At 35.1% G+C, this 19,665-nt stretch overlaps 2 protein-coding genes across 2 annotated transcripts in view; both read left to right on the top strand.

Annotated features, from left to right (window-relative positions):
• LOC136025353 (tyrosine 3-monooxygenase-like) overlaps positions 1 to 19,665 on the top strand; it is a 224,749-nt gene that overhangs the window by 97,100 nt on the left and 107,984 nt on the right. The window lies entirely within an intron of this gene.
• Positions 5,873 to 18,082, top strand: LOC136024654 (aromatic-L-amino-acid decarboxylase-like). Its single transcript, XM_065700079.1, has 4 exons — positions 5,873 to 5,985; positions 11,396 to 11,516; positions 13,861 to 13,974; positions 17,911 to 18,082. The coding sequence occupies exons 2-4, from the start codon at positions 11,508 to 11,510 to the stop codon at positions 18,046 to 18,048; spliced, it is 261 nt and encodes an 86-aa protein (XP_065556151.1). The 5' UTR covers positions 5,873 to 5,985; positions 11,396 to 11,507; the 3' UTR covers positions 18,049 to 18,082.

Below are 19,665 nucleotides of genomic sequence, written 5' to 3'. Positions count from 1 at the left end.
AAACAGAGCCAGAGACAGGACGAAACCTTGTTTTATTCCAAGCTCAACCAGAAATTCTTTAAGTCTCTGGTCTGTAAACTCGAACTCGACTCAAAGAACCCTTGTAGTATGCTCTAAGTAGTTCGATAAATTTCAGAGCCATCAATTTCAAGAATTTTACAAAGTGTTTGGCGAGTGATTGTATCGAAGGCAGAAACGAAGTCCAGAAATATCAGAATCAGGGCAAATTATATCTTTCAAACTGCTGGAAAATAAGCAGGAGCACAAAATATTGTCAGTGCAGCCTCTACCAGGATGGAAACCGGCTTGATTTTCACGAGTTCTTTTCTCCCTTGGTGCCTTGAAGTAGTTAAGGAGGATAATCCCGAAAATTTTTACTGCAATGTCAATTACACTTATTCCCCGATAATTTTTGCACTCGCTTTTATCAGCTTTACTGTAAAAAGGAAGTCCAATTCTTTTGGGAATTTTTTCCAAGTCTTCCAATCCTTTTGGGAATGTGTTTGTCCTCCTTACCTCCCCAAGGATACCATGGAGCTGCTCTAGTGTGATCTCGGGATACTGTTTATATATTTCCGGGGGGGACCATCTTGGCCCGGGGATTTATTGTTCTTCAGGACCTTAATCGTTTTGGATATTTCCGCTCGTATTGGGGTGGCCAGCTCGATGCTGTAAGGTTCTTTTTTAACACCAGGGGGAAACAACCAGGAATTGATGACGGGATGACGGGAATTGATTAAGTGGTATTTCGAATTGATCTTTCCATCTGATCAAACGTTCCTTTTGACAGCTAATGACATTTCCTGCTCTTTCTCTGACAAATTCAGACACAGCAGATTTCTTACCAGTCGATCCCTTAAGAACCAGGTAGAGTTTGTGGGTGTCATGAGCGTGTGGTGCTTTTTCTAAAGACAAAGCAGTCCCTTCCCACATTTTGCGGTGGTCTAGACGAGCAGAGCAATTGACCTGTCTGCGCAACTCTTTCGGGATATGTTTAGGGCTACTCACCTTTTTTCTAAGTTCTTCGACTAGTAACTGAGCTCCAATGGTAATCCAATGCTGTAGTTTTTAATTTTGTTCGGCCTAGAATCTCTTCAGTGGTCTCTGTCTCTCTCTTACTGTTTTGAAGGTCTTTCATCTTTAATCAGGGTCACAGTTTTCCTCTTCATTCAAGTTTAGGGCATCAAAACAGTTTGTTAGCTCCATATTTAGAGTTTGTTGAACTTCTTTATCTTACAACCTACCAATATCGATTCGAGCTTTTGGTTTATTCTCTTTCCGAGATACATGACGAAGTAGTATTTTTGAAAGCACTAGCTCGTGATCAGACCCTGGTTTTGGGTGTGTGTCTGCACCGTTATAAGAGCGGGAGTCTATTACTGAACATCTCTAACGTTGGCGGATGAGAATGAAGTCAATTTGGGCCTTAGTAACACCGTCGTTGGAATGCCAGGTCACTAGATGGCTCAGCTTGTGCTGAATTGTGGTGCTGGTTACGACAAGATGATTCATCATAGCATGAGAGAGAGAGAGAGAGAGAGAGAGAGAGAGAGAGAGAGAGAGAGAGAGAGAGAGAGAGAGAGAGAGAGAGAGAGAGAGAGAGAGAGAGATACAAAGTTCCAAAAACTATGAAAAAAAGCAAGGGTGTATGCAAAACAACATTAAGAAAACCCTTCTTTGAATTAAATATTTTCATATTACTTTTTGGTATAAGATAGTTATTTACTTTTCTTTGAAAAAATCCTCAACCCCTCGCTCGTTACAATAAAGTTTTTTGGGGCTTCAAAAAAATTTGTATTCCAGTTCACCTGCCGTTGTGTTTCAGCAGTCGTTCTAGAATTGGGAAAAAAAAGTCAAACCTTAGCGTAAACAGTGAGGGGCTGAGAATGGTGAATTTCTATTAGTTTTAAGTTTCTACATTCCTCTTTTTTTTAATTTCTAATCATTTTTCAAATCATTCCCACGCCTAACCAATATATGTTTAGCTACCGGCCTCATAAGGCCCTGATTTCTTGGTGTTAAATTGTTTATATCAATAATTGTAATTTAATCAATATTGCCCCACATTTTCAGCTTTAATCTGCAAAATAATTACATGTTGAATTGTAGTTGAAGTTCTGGACGGAATTGGAATATTTGGTCAAAATTTCCAATCAACAGTAGTGTGTTGAATAACTTCGTATTAATATTTTTGCCACAAAATTTTGGGTGGACAGGGAGGCGTATTATTGTTTATATGCATGGAAATTCTGCATCTGATATCCCCACCTCTTCCTAGACCCCTTCACAATTGCTGATTTGCATTTACACATCACTAAATATATTTTTAGGAGAAATCAAGAGCATCAACTAAGATAAATAAAGCAGTGAAGTAAATGCCTATATTAAATATTTAATTTGTATGAATTATTTGACTTTTAAGGAACGAATGTGTGACTGGGCTGCATTACTTTTTGTAGAATTTAAAATCTCAATATAGAGTTATTAGAGTTTATTTTTCATGGACTACGTCGTTCCCAGCAAGGTGATTATCCAATGGCATCACTGCTTCTGAAACTGGGAAGCCCAATGAATAGTTTTCTGATATTATTGCCTCGGACAAAATTCTCAGAATTTTCAACCCATAACTTTTTCCCCCTCATTTAGGTGAACCTATTGTTTCGTGCCACAAAGTTATAGAAAACACCACTTTACTGTGGCAAAATTTTTGACACTTAAAAGGGGCACTAGAAATTTTAATTTTCATTTGAGTGTGCCTTCTTCCAATTTTCTGAGGCCATAGGTTTGATGTGATCATCCCTGGGGAAAACAAAACAAAAAGAAAATAAACATGGTTTTGTCATAATTCTTTTCGGACAAAAAAATTTCTTATTTTTATTGATCGAGGCTTGGAACTTCTGCATTAGAACTCGCTGATATTCTAAATTTGACGGTGTAACTTTTGTAAAGATCATTTGCTTTTTTGGGCCTTTTGCTTCTTATTTGAAGATATTTTCAAGAAATTATTATAGATAATGCAATAATTTCAAGGTAATTACATAGTAATTTCAACTGTGTGAGTCGCCTCGCCTCGGAAAGGTCAGTGGAGCATGACTGTTCCAAGTTTGTCATTAGAGGAGGATTTGGCTGTGGCCTTCCCATACACTTCGAGGACCAGCCCTTGGGGAAACATACCAATGAAACTTAAACACCAAGATTAAACCTCAGATCGAACTGTTTTTTTTTATGACAACTACCACAAGCGCATGGACAAGATTTATGAATGCGAAACAGCACCTTAGATTTGATTTCCAGAACTTTTGCACTAAGTATTAGGCTTCCGAGTATTGGCGAAAGCTGTGACTTCTTCAAAATTACCACCTTAACCTTCTGGCTCTGACATAGGTTTGGTGGATTGGCTATGGATCAAATATACTTGACAGATATATGACTATTTTCTGCAGCGAGTCCTTGCAGAGCTGTAAATTCGAAGTTGCCCTTATGTCAACAAATCAAACATCTCTAGCTATACTGCAGTAGACGGTAATGTTAACTGAAATCTCGCTTCATAGGCGTCCATGTGAAACTGACAATAGTAGCCTACTACGCACCTACTAAGTACGCTCCCAACGTGTCAAAGACAAAACACTCAAATAGTAGCACTCAAATCGGTAGCCGAAGACATACCACGGCACGATATAGCATTTTTTATGGAGGCTTCAAAATCAGTACAAAATGGAAACGACCGATCTCACTCTCCGCCCGACCTCAGTGAGCATGGTTTTTCCAGCTAAATAACAGGAAGGACCATATTTGCCCACCAGAACGTGCACACACACTCATGGACATAACCCGTTTGCCTTACCCGAAATTAGATTGACAACTGTTCCTGAAGTAAGAACTGGAAATTAGGCCTACTTTATATAAGGGACTAAGAGGAGCTTCCGCTGGCTCAAACCATAACCTTATGGCAGCAAAAATATCCCTCAAGTTGAAAAATAAATAAAAATGCCAAAACGACTCCCTCAAACCCAATCTTTGAAGCAGCCAACAAACCTGAGAAAGCATAAGACTCTGCTTTCATTATACAGGGAAAGCCAGCATTGGCCACTGCATAAGTCCAAAGGACCAATAGATGTCTGACGATACATGGAATAACATAGGGAAAAGGAAAATAATAAAAGCATCACTTATCCAAAGACAAGACCTCGACCACCAGATCTTCAGAAGTAAAGAATATAGAGCCACGGATAAAGAAATGAAAGACAGTGCCAGAAATGATCAGAGAAATTTGATTGAGTGGCAAGTTGTGCTGGTAGAAGAAGCAGTGGAGAGAGGTAACTCAAAAGCTGTACATAAAATCACCAATGAGATAATTGTCGAGAATTCCTCTATTCAGCATGGACTGGGAATCCTCCTCGGGCAACCTGATAACCAAGCTGTCTGTGGCGAGCAAATTCTGGGATAGCCACTTTGAAAAGCTGTGGAACAGACCTAAGGCAGAAAACCCCCAGAGATTCAAGCAACAGTTTTGTTCTTCTTAAATGTCAACAAAGATCCTCCGTCATCCAACGAAACTGCTGCATCGAAACAAAATCTGAAACTATCTAGTCATCTGGCGAAGACCACACTTCCGCAGAAATGATAATGGTATCGGTTATGACATTTCTAATTGTCTAAACGGCTTTCCTTGGAGCAATAAGGGTAACAGTCAAAGTGGAAATACAGTATACGTGTAACGTTGTTCAATAGAGGAGACGCCAACCTCAAAGACAACTGGCGTGGAATCTTTCTGCTTCTGATACTCAGTAAATTGTTGTCACTTATTTTACGGCAGGGAATCAGTTCACAGTTTGACAGGCACCTTTGTAAGGAGTAACATGGATTCAAACCAAACCCTTCTTATGTGGATCTTAAATTATGTTTACAACAACTGATGGAAGAAAACAGAGAGTGCTGATCAAATATCCATATGATATTCATCGGTTTTGAAAAATCTTTTGACTAAATGAGCCGTCATAGTCTGTGGATGATCCTACTGTACTACAGAATCCCTAAAAAGATAGTTTTTCTTACTATTGTTTTCTTTAAAGACAATGAGTGGTGTGTAAAGACGACAAGCGGCGAAACCCATTTCTTTCATAGCCTGTCATGAGTCAAACAAGGCTGCGTCTTGTTGCCACTACTCTTTGCAATCGTAATTGATTATACCGTGCAAAGCACAGCACAAAAAGCATCCAGCTTAATTCTGAAGTACGCCTGAGCATGAAAGGCTTCACTGGCGACATCGCCATACTAGAATCATGTCTGCCAGGTCTGCCAGGTCGGCCTAAAAGTAAATTGAAAAACAAAATGCATGGTCACAGGAGATTTACCCCTGAGCCTCGCTTTGGAGACTAGCAATTAAAACAAATCATCCATTTCAAATACATAGGAATAATAATCAAAAATACAAGATCTACTAGAAAACAAATCCTCACAAGAATTGCTTAGGCCACTGGAGTCTTCAATAGACAATGGAAAGTTTGGTCGTCTCAAAGCTTTTCTTTACGGCTAAAATTTGCTACCCTTTCATAGCAACGTCATCCTAGTTCTGCTGTGAGTGCTTTCGAGAACCTCAACATTTTGAGAATCTCAAAAGAATCCTCAACATCCACTGGTGGCAGAAGATAACCAAACAATCCATCCACAATTAAACAGGTTAGCCTCTTGTGACAAATACAATAAAATCTTGTCAATAGAGATAGCTTGGTCAAATACCTCGTATAGATAATATCCAGCCATCTAATGCAGCTCTCTACGGGTAATAATCTGGTTTACGTTGCAGAAGCAGACCCAGAAACACCATACACCGAATGTACCAGGCGGATCTGTGAAAACTGAACACTTCAATATACTGGGTCCAGGATATACTGGAATTATAAAAATTGCGGGAAAATTGGTAGTCCCTTTGTGGGTGCCCTGTGTACCTCTGGAGCCAGAAAAGGATTTAAGGTCTAAGGATTGGTAAGTATTTGAAGATAAGATAAATTTTCTTGGGTTCTTAACTTGTGGTTCGTAAAGCTAGATTTAGCTAGTCAAAATATACAATTATCATAAAAATCCAATACTTTGATGGCTTTATCATTACCAACTTCCTTTTTTAACGAACTATCTGACAGACGTATATGTACTTTGTTTAAGATCAAAGTTTATTAGCTTAATCTTTATGTGTGTAAGGTTTTGTATCACTTCCAAATTAAAAATGCACTCCATTGTTTGTCGTGTTTACTAAAAAAATGAAATATTGACACTGAACTTTCACCATTTTCTGGATTTTCTTTTCTTTTACAATGTTTCCTATGATTGTTCGTACAATATTTGCAGTAAAATCAGTATCAGTGATATGCCATCCTTGTCTTGTGATCTTTAAACCTCTGATATTTTGTTTCATAAGATTTTCTGCTTCTTAATATTCGTTGGTAACGCTCTATTAAAGGACCCATAGTAAATTCCTGTAGTAAAGGGCCATAAGGTTTTAAAGCGTTATGTTTATTTCCAGGCACATCGTATGCAAGGAATGATCGCATTAACTTAGGACGGTGCTAAATCGTCGTTAAATTGGAACTTCTAGTACCCTTTTAAAGATTCGAAAGTAATCGAAGGAAACCTAGCCAATAAATCATTGGCTATAAATAAGTAGCTTCTTTTCCAATTTTTTGGGGGAAAGAGAGAAGTTACTCCTTTTTTTCTCAAAATGAACCCGATCAAAATTCTGAGATATCCATTTTGTTCAAAATAATCCAAAAGATAAACTACTATGCCTCAGAGTTTGACAACCCGTCAAAGCCCCTGGGACAAGGGCTGTAACTTATTCAAGTTTCCCCCTTATTAGCATATAAGTTATTCTTGGAAAAAAGAGTTTGTTTGATCCTGGATCTGGAAATTTTTTTAGAGCATTAAGGTTAAATTATTAAGGAAATATTGAGAGAGATTCCGAACAGACCCAAAACACACTATGTGCTTGCTGAAAATATATGAAACTTGCAAGATATTTTGAGAAGATGTTTAAGAAATATTGGAGAGTAGCCGGCCTTGAATTTTTAGGCTCCCCCTTCGGCTGATCACTGATCGAAACTTTGAAATTGTCATTTTGCTCAAAGCAGCAAATAGGTCTAAAAGCTATACCTCCAGGGATGCCATGCCCCCACCCCCTGCTCCGGGGCAAGGACTTAAAGTTATGTATTTTTCCCATTTTTAAGATGTATGATTTATCAGTAGGAAAATGGGAAATGTTTGGTTTTGGGTGCATCCGAAAAGGAGAGGGATATTAAGGTGAAACTTTGGAGAATGTTGAAGGGTATTTTATCTGAGCCAAGGCTAAAGCCTTGTCTATGGTAAAGAGCCATTAGACTTCAATGTGATTATTATTTTTTCCAGAGGTACTTCATATATAAGCTTAAGAAGGGGCCTATTCGATTGGAAATTGAAAGTTCTAATACGCTTTTTAAGAGTTGAAAGTTGTTGGGGCAAATAGTCCCTCTCTTGCACCCCTATTTTCACAAATGCACCCGAATAAATTTTTGATATAGCCACTTTGTTCAAGATATTTGAAAGGTCAAATAACTATACCTCAGGGGTTGACAGAACCCACAAGGCCCGTGGGGAGAGGCCTTTTGTTAACACATAAGATTTTTTATTGGTAAAGGAGAGCAAGTGTGATCATGAGTCTCCAAAGAGGCTCAGGGTATTAAGGTGAAACTTCAAAGAAATGTTGAGAGGAATGTCAAACACAATAAAAATATAATGCGCTTGCTGGTTGGCAAAAAGCAAAATAAGCAATATATAAGGAACGGCTGAGGGAATGAAGTTGAAAATTTCAAGGTATGTTTCAGGGATGTCGAAGAGTGATTAGAGGACAACCATTTCCATCCCTCCTTTCCCTTTTAGGGTGACTTCTTTCGTCAAGAATGAGCAAAAATTTTCAAATTGTTATTTTTCCAAACCAGGCCAAAGGTCGAATAGCTACGTCCCCAGCAAAGCCATGCCTTCATAGCCCTGGGGCAAAGAGTGTAAATTAGAATATAAATATTATAAATTATATGTAAAATAAGGATTGTAAATGTAGATGATTTGCCCCCCCCCCTAACCCCGTATATTTTATGAAGTAATCCCACTGTTATAAAAGATAAAAAGAAAAGGGGCTTATTGGTGCTTATTTTCTTTAAACAACACAATTTTTTGTTAAACTGAGAAAAATAAATTTATTTTCAATAAATCAGTGACAAAAAAATAAAAAACGAACTACATATTAATAAAAAAAAAAAAATCCGAATATTTCTACTCCAGATCCGTGTGCCTTTATCAACGGAAAAAACAGGAAAAATATGCAAATCATCTGAAGAAAAAGACAAAACAACACAAGAAGAGAAGAATAAACAAAAGACAAAAAAAAAAATTTAAACTCACATCTGAATAAATTTTCACAGTACTGCAAAACCGTCACAATAATCTATAATTTTCCATTCGCCAATGGGACGGGACATCCCATTTGCCAATCCGAATCTATGGAGGAGATTAAATAAAAAAAACTAATTTTTTTAGCTGAAAGTAAGGAGCGACATTAAAACTTAAAACGAACAGAAATTACTCCGTATATGAAATGGGTTGTCCCCTCCGCAATCCCTCGCACTTTACGCTAAAGCTTTTAATTGTTTTAAAAAGTAGAATTGTGGCAAAGAGTCAAACTTTAGCGTAAAGAGCGAGGGATTGCGGAGGGGACAACCCATTTCATATACGGAGTAATTTCTGCTCGTTTTAAGTTTTAATGTCGCTCCTTACTTTCAGCTAAAAAATTAGTTTTTTTTTATTTAATTTCTGAACGTTTTTGAATTAATGCATGTTTGGTTTTGCCTCTCCGCACATAAATTATTAAAATGAAATTTGTATATTAATTCTTTTTTTGGCTAAATGGCTTTTTCTTAGTTTTGATCAGACGATTTTGAGAAATAAGGGATGGGGAAGGAGGCCTAGTTGCCCTCCAATTTTTCGGTTACTTAAAAAGGCAACTAGAACTTTTAATTTTTAGCGAACGTTTTTATTAGTAAAAAATATACGTAACTTAAGAATTAACTTACGCAACAAACTTTCATAATCTTATATTTTTATTATGTATACGAGGGGGTTTGTACCCACGTTAATACCTCGCTCTTTACACTAAGTCGTAAGTTTTGTCCCAATTCTTTAAGAATGACCCCTGAATCAGAAAGGCCGTAGAATAAATAGTTGAAATTACTAAAAATACTTTAGCATAAAGAGCGAGTTATTTATCTCCTCCTACATACCTCGCTCTTTATGCTAAAGTATTTTTAGAACCCCTCATATGCGTAATAATCTCTGTTCGTTTTAAGTTTCAATGCTACTCCTTCCTTTAATTTGAAAAAACGTTTTCATGTTTATTTTTCATTGTTTTCTTATAGTAATGCTAGAAAATCCTGCGCCCTTTTCATTGAATTTTTCTTCCATGACATATTCCTCCAAGGAAAGATCTTCCAACATAGCCCCCTCCCCTCAGCCCCACCCCCAAACAAAATAAAATCTCCCTGAAAACGTCTGTACACCTCCCAATAACCATTACTATATGTAAACACTGGTCAAAGTTTGTAACTTGCAGCCCCTCCCCCAAGGATTGTGGGGGAGTAAGTCATCCCCAAAGACATAGTTATTATGGTTTTCGACTACGTTGAACAAAATGGCTATCAAAAAATTTTGATCCGTTGACTTTGGGAAAAAAATTAGCGTAGGAGGGGGCCTAGAAGCCCTCCAATTTTTTTGGTCACTTAAAAATGGTCCTAAAACTTTTCATTTCCGTTAGAATGAGCCCTCTTGCGACATTCTAGGACCACTTGGTCGATACGATGACCCCTGGGAAAAAGAAAAAAAAACAAATAAACACGCACCCTTGATTTGTCTTCTGGCAAAAAATACAAAATTCCACATTTTTGTAGATAGGAGCTTGAAACTTCTACAGTAGGGTTCTCTGATAAGCTGAATCTGATGGTGTCATTTTCGTTAAGATTCTATGACTATTAGGGGTTTTTCCCCCTATTTTCTTAAATAAGGCAAATTTTCTCAGGCTCGTAACTGTGGATGGGTAAGACTAAACTTGATAAAAATTATATATTTAAAATCAGCATTAAAATGCAATTCTTTTGATGTAGCTATTGATATCAAAATTCAATTTTTTAGAGTTTTGGTTACTGTTGAGCCGGGTCGCTCCTTACTACAGTTCGTTACCACGAACTGTTTGAAAAGTCTGCTATACAAAAGATTTTTGGTGTTATTTCTGTGCAACTGTTTTGTAGCATTGTGAAAGTTTTTTAAGATGTAAATATTATTTACTTGTTTTTTTTGGGGTGGGGGGGTTCTCTTGTGCTTTTTTTGCCTTTTTCTTTAGATTATTTGCCTAGATTTTCTCCTTGTTTTCCTTTTTATCCTTTGTATCTTGACGTGGAGTAGAAAATTCGGATTGTTTTATTAATTAATGATTTGTTTGTTTTTAATTTTTTGTAACTGCTTTATTTAAATTAAATCCATTTCTCTCGCTTGATTTTTCGGTTAGTGTAGTGTTTTGCTGAAAGTGTTGATGAGTAAAACAAATGTTGTTCATGTTGTTCATTTGTTTTTTGGAGGGGGAGGGGGCTCTCTTTTTGTGCTGTTTTTTCTCTTTTTCTTTAGATGATTTTTCTTTTTTCCTTTTTTTTCCTTTTTATCCTTTGTACCCGGACGTAGAGTAGAAATGTTCGGACTGTTTTATTAATTAATGAGTTGTTTTTTTTATTTTTTGTAATTGCTTTATTTAAATGATTTTTATTTTTCTGCTCAATTTTTCGTATAGTGTAGCGTTTTGCTGAAAGTGAAGATGAGTGCAATAAATGTTGTTCATGGGTCTGGGTAATTGCATTGCTTTATTTACCAAATTCATTTTAAAACACTTTAATAAAAAATTGTATTATTTAAAGAAAATGAGCACCAATAAGCTCTTTCCCTTTTTATCTTTTTTAAGTAGTGAAACAAATTACGATTGGGTTCAGTTACGAGCTGTTACACAACCTATATATCATCTGCCCAACTGTTCCCTAGATTTTTCTTTGCTGTTGAACTTTTTTTTAAAGGAATCAACAGATGGATTTTCGAAGATAACAGCCTCGACGGAACTATTCTGACTGTCGCTTAAGTTTTGTAAATGGAAAAGCAGTGTGGTCTAAGATATTATTTATGCACTAAACTATAAAACTGCAAGATACTTTGTTACAACCGCTCATATTTCTTATGGTGTTAGGCAAAAGTAGAGCAATTAGGTTACATATTTTGTTGTCTTAAAATACTGAGTATGAAAGATTTGTGCAATATCTTATGGATATTTAATTTATTACAGACAAGTACTCCCATCTATAGAGCCAGGGTATATTCGAACACTTTTGCCTGGAGAGGCTCCTGAAAATCCTGAAAAGTGGGAGAACATTCTTGGTGACATTGAAAGAGTTATTATGCCCGGGGTAAGTAACCTCGACCTATATAACTCTTTAATATGTTCAATTTCATTTTTGTTTATTTATCTGTTTTTTAATCTGAAGCTTTATGTTAAAAGATAAGAGAAACATATTTAAAATTGCAATCAGCAGGAAACAGTACAATACATACTGGATTTGACAATAAGGAGTTTTAGCGCATTTGACTCTTTTCCGTCCTCAAATCCTAAAAAATAACCCGATTACTAATACTTTTAACTATGTGCATTTATGTATACCCCTCAGAGGGGTACCCCTAAAGAGGCCTTCTCTGTGTAAAAAGTTCTTGTATATCTCTTGAAACAATTTGGGTAAATGTATCGAATAAAAGTCTGTAAGAATTTGAGCTTTTTCACTTTCATGTTTTATTCTGATGATTGTTCTCCTCCTTATGGTATTGAGACTAATTAGCTAGGAAATCTGCTGCGCTATTTGAACTAAAAGGAAGCTTGGCATCTCTGTTTCAAAAAGGCTTAGGCTTATACACGGATATTTTACTTACATGGCTATTTTAAAATAATACCAAAGCTTTTTAAACAGTTAGTGGTAACGAACTGTAGTAAGGAGCGACCTGGCTCAATAGTAACCGAAACTCTAAAAAACATTTTCATACCAGTAATTAAATCAAAAGAATCACATTTTAATGCTGATTTTAAATATATAAGTTTCATCAAGTTTAGTTCTACCCATCAAAAGTTACGAGCCTGAGAAAATTTGCCTTATTTTAGAAAATAGGAGAAAACACCCCCTACATATCGTAGAACATTAACGAAAATCACAAAATCAGATTCAGCATATCAGAGAACCCTACTTTAAATTTTCAAGCTCTTATCTCCAAAAATGTGGAATTTTGTATTCTTTGCCAGAAGCCAGATCACAGATTCGTGTTTATTTGCTTGTTTTTTTCCCAAGGGGTGATCGTATCGATCCAGTGGTCCTATAATATTGCAAAAGGGCTCATTCTAACGGAAATTAAAAGTTCTAGTGTCCTTTTTAAGTGACAAGAAATTGGAGGGCCTAGGCCCCCACCCACGCACTTTTTTTCCCCAAAGTCACTTGATCAAAATTTTGAGATAGCCATTCTGTTCAACTTAGTCGGAAACCTAATAACTAAGTCTTTGAGGCCGACTTAATCCCCTACAGTCCCCGAGGGAGTGGCTGCAAGTTACAAACTTTGACCATTGTTTACACATAGTAACGGTCATTATGAAGTGTAGAGACATTTTCAGGGGGACTTTTTCGCTTTGGGGTGGGAGGGGATTACGTGGGAGGATGTTTACATGGAGGAATTAATCATGAGGGAAGAGAATTTCCATGAAGGGGGCGCAGGATTTTCTACCCTTATTTAAAAAAATGATAAACTAAATAAATTTTTTTCTCCTGGAAGTAATGAGTAGCATTAACACTTAAAACGAACATAAGATATTACATTTATAGGGGGGTTCGTCTTCTCCACAATACCTTGCTCTTTAAGTTAAAGTGTCTTTAGTAGTCTCAACTATTTATTCTACGGCCTTTGTGATTCAGGAGTCATTCTTAAAGATTTGGGATAAAATTCAAGCTTTAGTGTAAAGAGCAAGGTATTGACAAGGGGACAAATCCCCTGATATACGTAATAAAAATACACAAATATAGAAGTTCGTTACCTAAGTTAATTCGCAAGGTACGTATGTTTATTGCTAACAAAAACGTTCGTAAAAAAAAATCTAGTTGCACTTTTAAGTAGCTAATAATTAGAAGGCAACTAGGCCTCGTCCCCCACTCGATTTTCTTATCAAAATCACCCGATTAAAACTATGAGAAAGCCATTTAGCAAAAAAAAATAATATGCAACTTTCGTTTTAATTATTCATGTGCGGTGTGGCAAAATCAAAACTTGTATTAATTCAAAAACGTTCAGAAAAAAAAAAAAATTAACTGCTAGTAAGGAGCGACATTAAAACTTAAAAAGAACAGAAATTACTCCGTATACGAAAGGGGTTGTCCCTCCACAACGCCTCGCTCTTTACGCTAAAGTTTTTTATTGTTTTAAAAAGTGCAGTTATGACTGAGTCAAACTTTAGCGTAAAGAGCGAGGTGTTGCGGAGGGAAAACCCCTTTCGTATACGGAGTAATTTCTGTTCGTTTGGAGTTTTAATGTCGCTCCTTACTTGCAGTTAAAAAAAAAACTTTTTTCTATTTAATAAAATGTAAAAATGATATAGAAAGCTGTGTCAAAATTACATTCACCAAAACACGAAACCCCCTTCATTAGAATGTGTACGTGCCCGACCAGCTTTTTAAGTTTGCATAGAAAACACAGTTATATACAGCACTTTTTTGTTTTTTTAAGGTAACACATTGGCATTCGCCCCATTTTCATGCTTACTACCCAACAGGAAATTCTTGGCCATCCTTGCTCGCTGACATGTTGAGTGATGCAATTGGATGCATTGGTTTTACTTGGGTGAGTAAATCTAAGAGGGTATTCCTGTACAGCGAGCTTAATTTATCTAACTAATCCTTAATTAGGTTAATTTAATTTTTCGATAACAAATTTTTACAATAACAATGTTCTCAAGCAGATAGAAGAATCGTACAACTACTGCTAGCGAGTCATTACGCTACCATGTCGCCTCCCAAACGCTTATGTTTCTCTAACAGTTCGTGGTAAGGAACAGTAAGCAAGGAACGAGCCGTACAAATTGTAAACGAAACTTTAATACCGAGTTTTATTCTAATAGCGATGTATATATTATTGGGAGTTTGATCATTTAAGGCAGATTTCATACTTCTTTGTCATCAAAAATAATGACCAATGAAACAGGGCAATTTTATAATTTATATTTGCCTATAATAATCTAGAGTAATTTGTCACATTGACTTGTCCTTGTAAATACTGCTATTATTAACAAGGGCATATTTTTAATTAACAAAAGTGTAACAACATGTATACAATATGACTCAAGCTGGCCAATCAGAAATCATTTGCAATCGGTTACTTGTCACATGACCCAGGTTTGCCACTCCTAGTGATTTATCACTATTAATATTTATTTTTTATATTGCATCAAGAAAAAGAATCACTAAATCAGCACATGAATCTTGAAGATAATAACTTAATTAACCAAAAAATCACTAGAATCTAGCAATTTTTTCCACCAGTCGGTAACCCTGCTTGCACCATCTTGCACTTTATTGAATGATTTAACGAGCAGCTGAATGAGTTGGGCGTTATCAAAAAGAATTATTATACAAATTCTCACAAAACCGCACTTCTAGGAGCTAATAAAAAAGGCTAAAATATCCAAAAGCAAACTGGTAAGAAAAAAAACCCGAGGTTTGTTAAGTCAAAGTGAAAGCTCTTATCCATAGGTTCTCTTGTGTTCAGAAGATATGGTACTTCTCCAAAAATTTCACTAAATTTGGAACACTAGATTGCTAGTTCTGACGATCAGTGTGATCTATTTGGTAAACTTTTTTCTACATTTTCTGGTACCTTAATATGAATCACTACAGGATCAAAAGATCAGGCTAAATTGTGATACTACTCGCCCCGATGTTCGTTAGAATGGTTTTTTTTCAATCCTTAGTAAATATCGAATTCCTATTTCGCACATCAGACACTTCGAATAGTTCCTATGTAGAAAGATAAATAGCTGATTAGGATTTACGTACATCTAGAAAAGATCTTTCAACTTTTACGTGATTGACGTTGTTACAATAAGGTATTGTTGCTGAAACTGTATAAAAAAAAACAGATAAACCCAATTATAAAAAGATCATTTGGGAATTGATTGTAACCTGTCTAAATTTATGCGAAAAAACCATGCAGTCCCAAAAAAGATTCATTTGTTTGAGTCATACTAAGTAAAACATTAGCTCAAGAGGTCAAGTCCATATAACCGACAGGCTGTCACAAGCTGTATGGTATGTGAAGAAATGTAAAAGTAAGGAATTATGAGCAAAATTTTCTTAAATCTACCGCTTAGTTTTCAGCATTATTCATAATGCCCACGGAGTATAGTATTTTGTTTTAAATTAATCGCAATTTAATTGGGTACTTTTTAAATTGCCTGGGCGTTATAAGCAAAGCTTACTTATTGGTATTGCCACATAGAAACACATACAGACATAGAGGCTTTTTTATGGTGATCCTTAAGTTCATCGAGTCTAACCTGCGAAGTTAAGAGCCTCGGAAATTTTCATTGAAGAAATGGAGAGTATTATCCAGAAAGATTCAATCTGTGTGGACTGTTAAAGTCCAAGGTTGGGTTTCTTCGGTCTGGGGAAACATACTTGAGAGAGGCTCTATATCTCAAAAGGAAAAAATTTAGATTTCCCTTGAAAAAATATTCACTTTTTAGCTTCCAAAAAAAGCCCTAACGGCAGCTTTACAGACCTCAGAACGAGGACCAAACATAAAGTTATATTTGTGGTGCACGGCTCTATTTCCTCCTTCTTCTTCTTGTTCCTCTAGTGCCACATATGGCACATAGGGCATTGATGAAGCCTCTCCATTTATCACGCATGGCTGACGCTGTGATGATACCCTACCATTTAGGTGTCAGTAAGGTTGTAGCCATCTTCTGATCCCGATCCAGTGTACTGTGCAGCACATTCTTCGAACAGCCTCTTCTATGCCTACCGTCGGGTTTCCAGCTGTGTTTTATGCCAGGGAGACGACTTTCGTCGCAGCACGTGTCCAAGATAAGAATAGTTTTTTTTTCTGAAGAATGTTTGTGACAAACGGCCGGACGATCCTTTGACGAATTTCACTGTTAGTAACTTTATGCTGCCTAATAATTACAATTTATTATAAAACTGTGACTCACAGTGATAACCTTACAATTGATGACAATTCATAATCTGGAGTAGATCCATATTTTTTCGGAAAGATCCCAATTAATATAACGGCGAGGGAAGATAGTCTGATGATGGGTTGATGGACTATTTTAAAACCAATCCAATAATTATTGGAAAAAAACGATTTTAAGTCACAGTAATCGTGCATCCTAGGCTACTCTATACTGAAAAATACAAAGTGATATTAGCCGTTCGGCTGTAAAATTGTTAGTTAAAATTACTTTGAGCCCTGAAAGATGGCTCTCTGTTCCATAACATCCAGGTTATAGTTGCATGTTATAGTGTTACACAAATACATGTTATATGCATGTCATATACATGTTATAAATGCATGTTACAGTGTTACATAAAACGCATATTATAAAACTTGTACAATTTTACTTGCAAAGTTTGAAGCTGAATTTTACCCTAAGCCACTAGCTCTGGTCTGGTCCCAGAGTATACCTTAATTAAAAACTAAATAACATTTTCGTCTCCAAGTTAGAGCCAAGCCCTTGTAAGTTCTGTTGGAAAGAAGTGGAGATGCCTCGGGCATGTGATCCGTGTGCCCAAAACTCGATTACTGAAGGTCGTCCTTCTACGGCAGTCACGTTGCAACAGAAGATAAATACGATGCCCCAAAAACACCCTCTGACCCAGCTACCGGGCTTACCTCACAAATCTCAATGCCTTAATTGAATTTCACTGGGAAGATGTCTTTGGGACGATGGCTGCAGTGTTGAGAGATGACTGTGGACTCTTCTTATATGCCCTAAGCATCTCTGGAGGCACAGGAGTATCTAAGGTCTGAGGTAAGGTTAATTGGAAAACAGCAAAAAAAGTATAATACGTCTTTCGTGTAAGCAGTCTCTTTGTTGCAGATAATGAATTTAATCCAGACAAAATCATACATTTTTATAAAATATCAAAACATAGAGGTTATCTGGGCTTTTTCCTGATCATATCAGTGGTGGCGATTGTTCAATATCAGTTGCAATATATATATATATATATATATATATATATATATATATATATATATATATATATATATATATATATATATATATATATATATATATATATATATATATATATATATATATATATATATTATACATATATATATATATATATATATATATACATATATATATATATATATATGTATATATATATATATATATATATATATATATATATATATATATATATATATATATATATATATATATATATATATATATATATATATATATATATATATATATATATATATATATATATATATATATATATATATATATATATATATATATATATATATATATATATATATATATATATATATATATATATATATATATATATATATATATATATATATACCGAATAAATATTAGCGAATTCTAGTTTTAAGAAATCTCTACTGTGCCTTGATTATTTTTGGTCGCCTCAATTCATCTAAAATTCAAACTAGACAATTATTAAGTAAAAATAATGAAATATTTTCAAATTTTAGCTTTAACAGTAAACTATGCATTTAAATATGTTATAGATGGCAAGTCCTGCTTGTACAGAATTGGAAACCTTGATGATGGATTGGCTTGGAAAACTATTAGATTTACCGAAATGTTTCTTGTCAGAAGAAAGTGAAGGAGTTGGAGGAGGTGTCATTCAGGTAATTAGTATGTAATAGAAAAATAAAAATAAAAGATATTCTTGACATTTAAAGAAACAAAGGCCCATGATGGAATCAATAAAATTTTATTTTCGTTTTTTATTCATAATCATCTAAAGATTAAATATTTCCTTTCATCTAGGTGTATCCACCTTGATTAAATTGATATTCCTTGAAAAAGGCTTTGTACCTAGAAGAGGACTACAGAGTCCAGCTGTTACAAGCAGCAAAAACAATAAGGTGACTGGAGAATTTGAATACGCGGGGTGTGTAACTTCAAACCCAACCCCTTCGTCTTTATTTCAAGATCTGGGATTTTTCTTGTAATGTTGTATAGATGCAGATGCCATTAATAGGGTAGGATTGTCTCGAAAATAAATTTCTGACCGTCTACCTGAAACAGTATTGATGTAAATTGATCTATTTTTCTTAATTTGTCAGTGTAAAATTCTGAATTGACAGCCAAACTTCTCAGGAACTGCCCTGCGAAAGACATCGGCGTAAAATATTGTTACTGCTTAGTCTAAAGGACATATGGGACATTCGCTTGCTTCCTAGCTAATGAAAAAAACTATTCTCTAAGTTGTTCTCAAAAAGAAGACAATGAGGTCAACATATTTTCTGTCACATTTTGATTTTTCTGCTTTTAATCGCCCCACTGATCCACCCTTTGAAAATAGCTTAGCAAACAAATTTCTCTTTTGCATTTATCTCAGAAGTTTGAAAATGACAGAAGCAGCCTTTAGGTGCGACAGCAACAAAATTTTATTGACTGGAAAAATTAGATGTGTTAGATAATTTTGATAAATTAATTGCAAATAGTAAATTCGATAATTAAAGGATTATTAAATTTGACAATTTTTTTTAATTTGATGATTTATAATCTTTTAATTTAATAATTTGTTTCTGATAAATTAGACCTCCAATTTGGATTCTACTTGAAAAAGTTCTGAGGATTCTCCGTGCCTTACATCAATTTTAACATTGTCCAAGGCTTGTTCTCTAGCTTTAAGTGAAATCCTTTTGAAATTTGGCTAATTTTATTAGTTTTTCTAACTTCAATAATCTTCTCCAATATTTATCATTTCTACCAAGAACCTTTTTCGAGAAACATCTTATAGCAGAACATGATTAATTTTTCATATAGAATACCAAGAAATGTTGAATGTGTTGTATCCGAGTTTCCATTTGAAATGTTTCTTTCGTTAAGTAAAAATTTTTACCCGAAATTTTAATCACATTCCTTATGATATGGTAGATATTCAGACAAAACTTAAACACAACAAGTATTTTTTTGTGAGACTTCTGGTCAAAGTTTGGTCGAATAAAAAGCGGCTAGTTTTTCAAATATCAATTTTTAGTTATCATAATTAAGCTATGCTTATGTTTCATACTTTTGGATCGGTATTTTAAGTTCGGAAGTTTATCTTAGGTATGTGAAATAAATATTTATGCAGAAGACTAAATGCCGAACTTTTTTTTTATTGACAAAATTTACTTACAGCACCAATCCTGAAATTTTAAATGATTATACTAATGATTTACTTTTTACTCCATGTTTAATTTTATTCTTCTTCTGTTATGTTGTTTTTAGAGGTTTTTACTCTTGGTTCTTATCCAGCAAAACCTCTC

The sequence above is a fragment of the Artemia franciscana genome, chromosome 3 (assembly GCF_032884065.1).
Source record: "Artemia franciscana chromosome 3, ASM3288406v1, whole genome shotgun sequence".
Taxonomy (NCBI): domain Eukaryota; kingdom Metazoa; phylum Arthropoda; class Branchiopoda; order Anostraca; family Artemiidae; genus Artemia; species Artemia franciscana.
The sequence above is the reverse complement of the archived record's forward strand: the minus strand, read 5'-3'. Positions and strand labels throughout refer to the sequence as shown.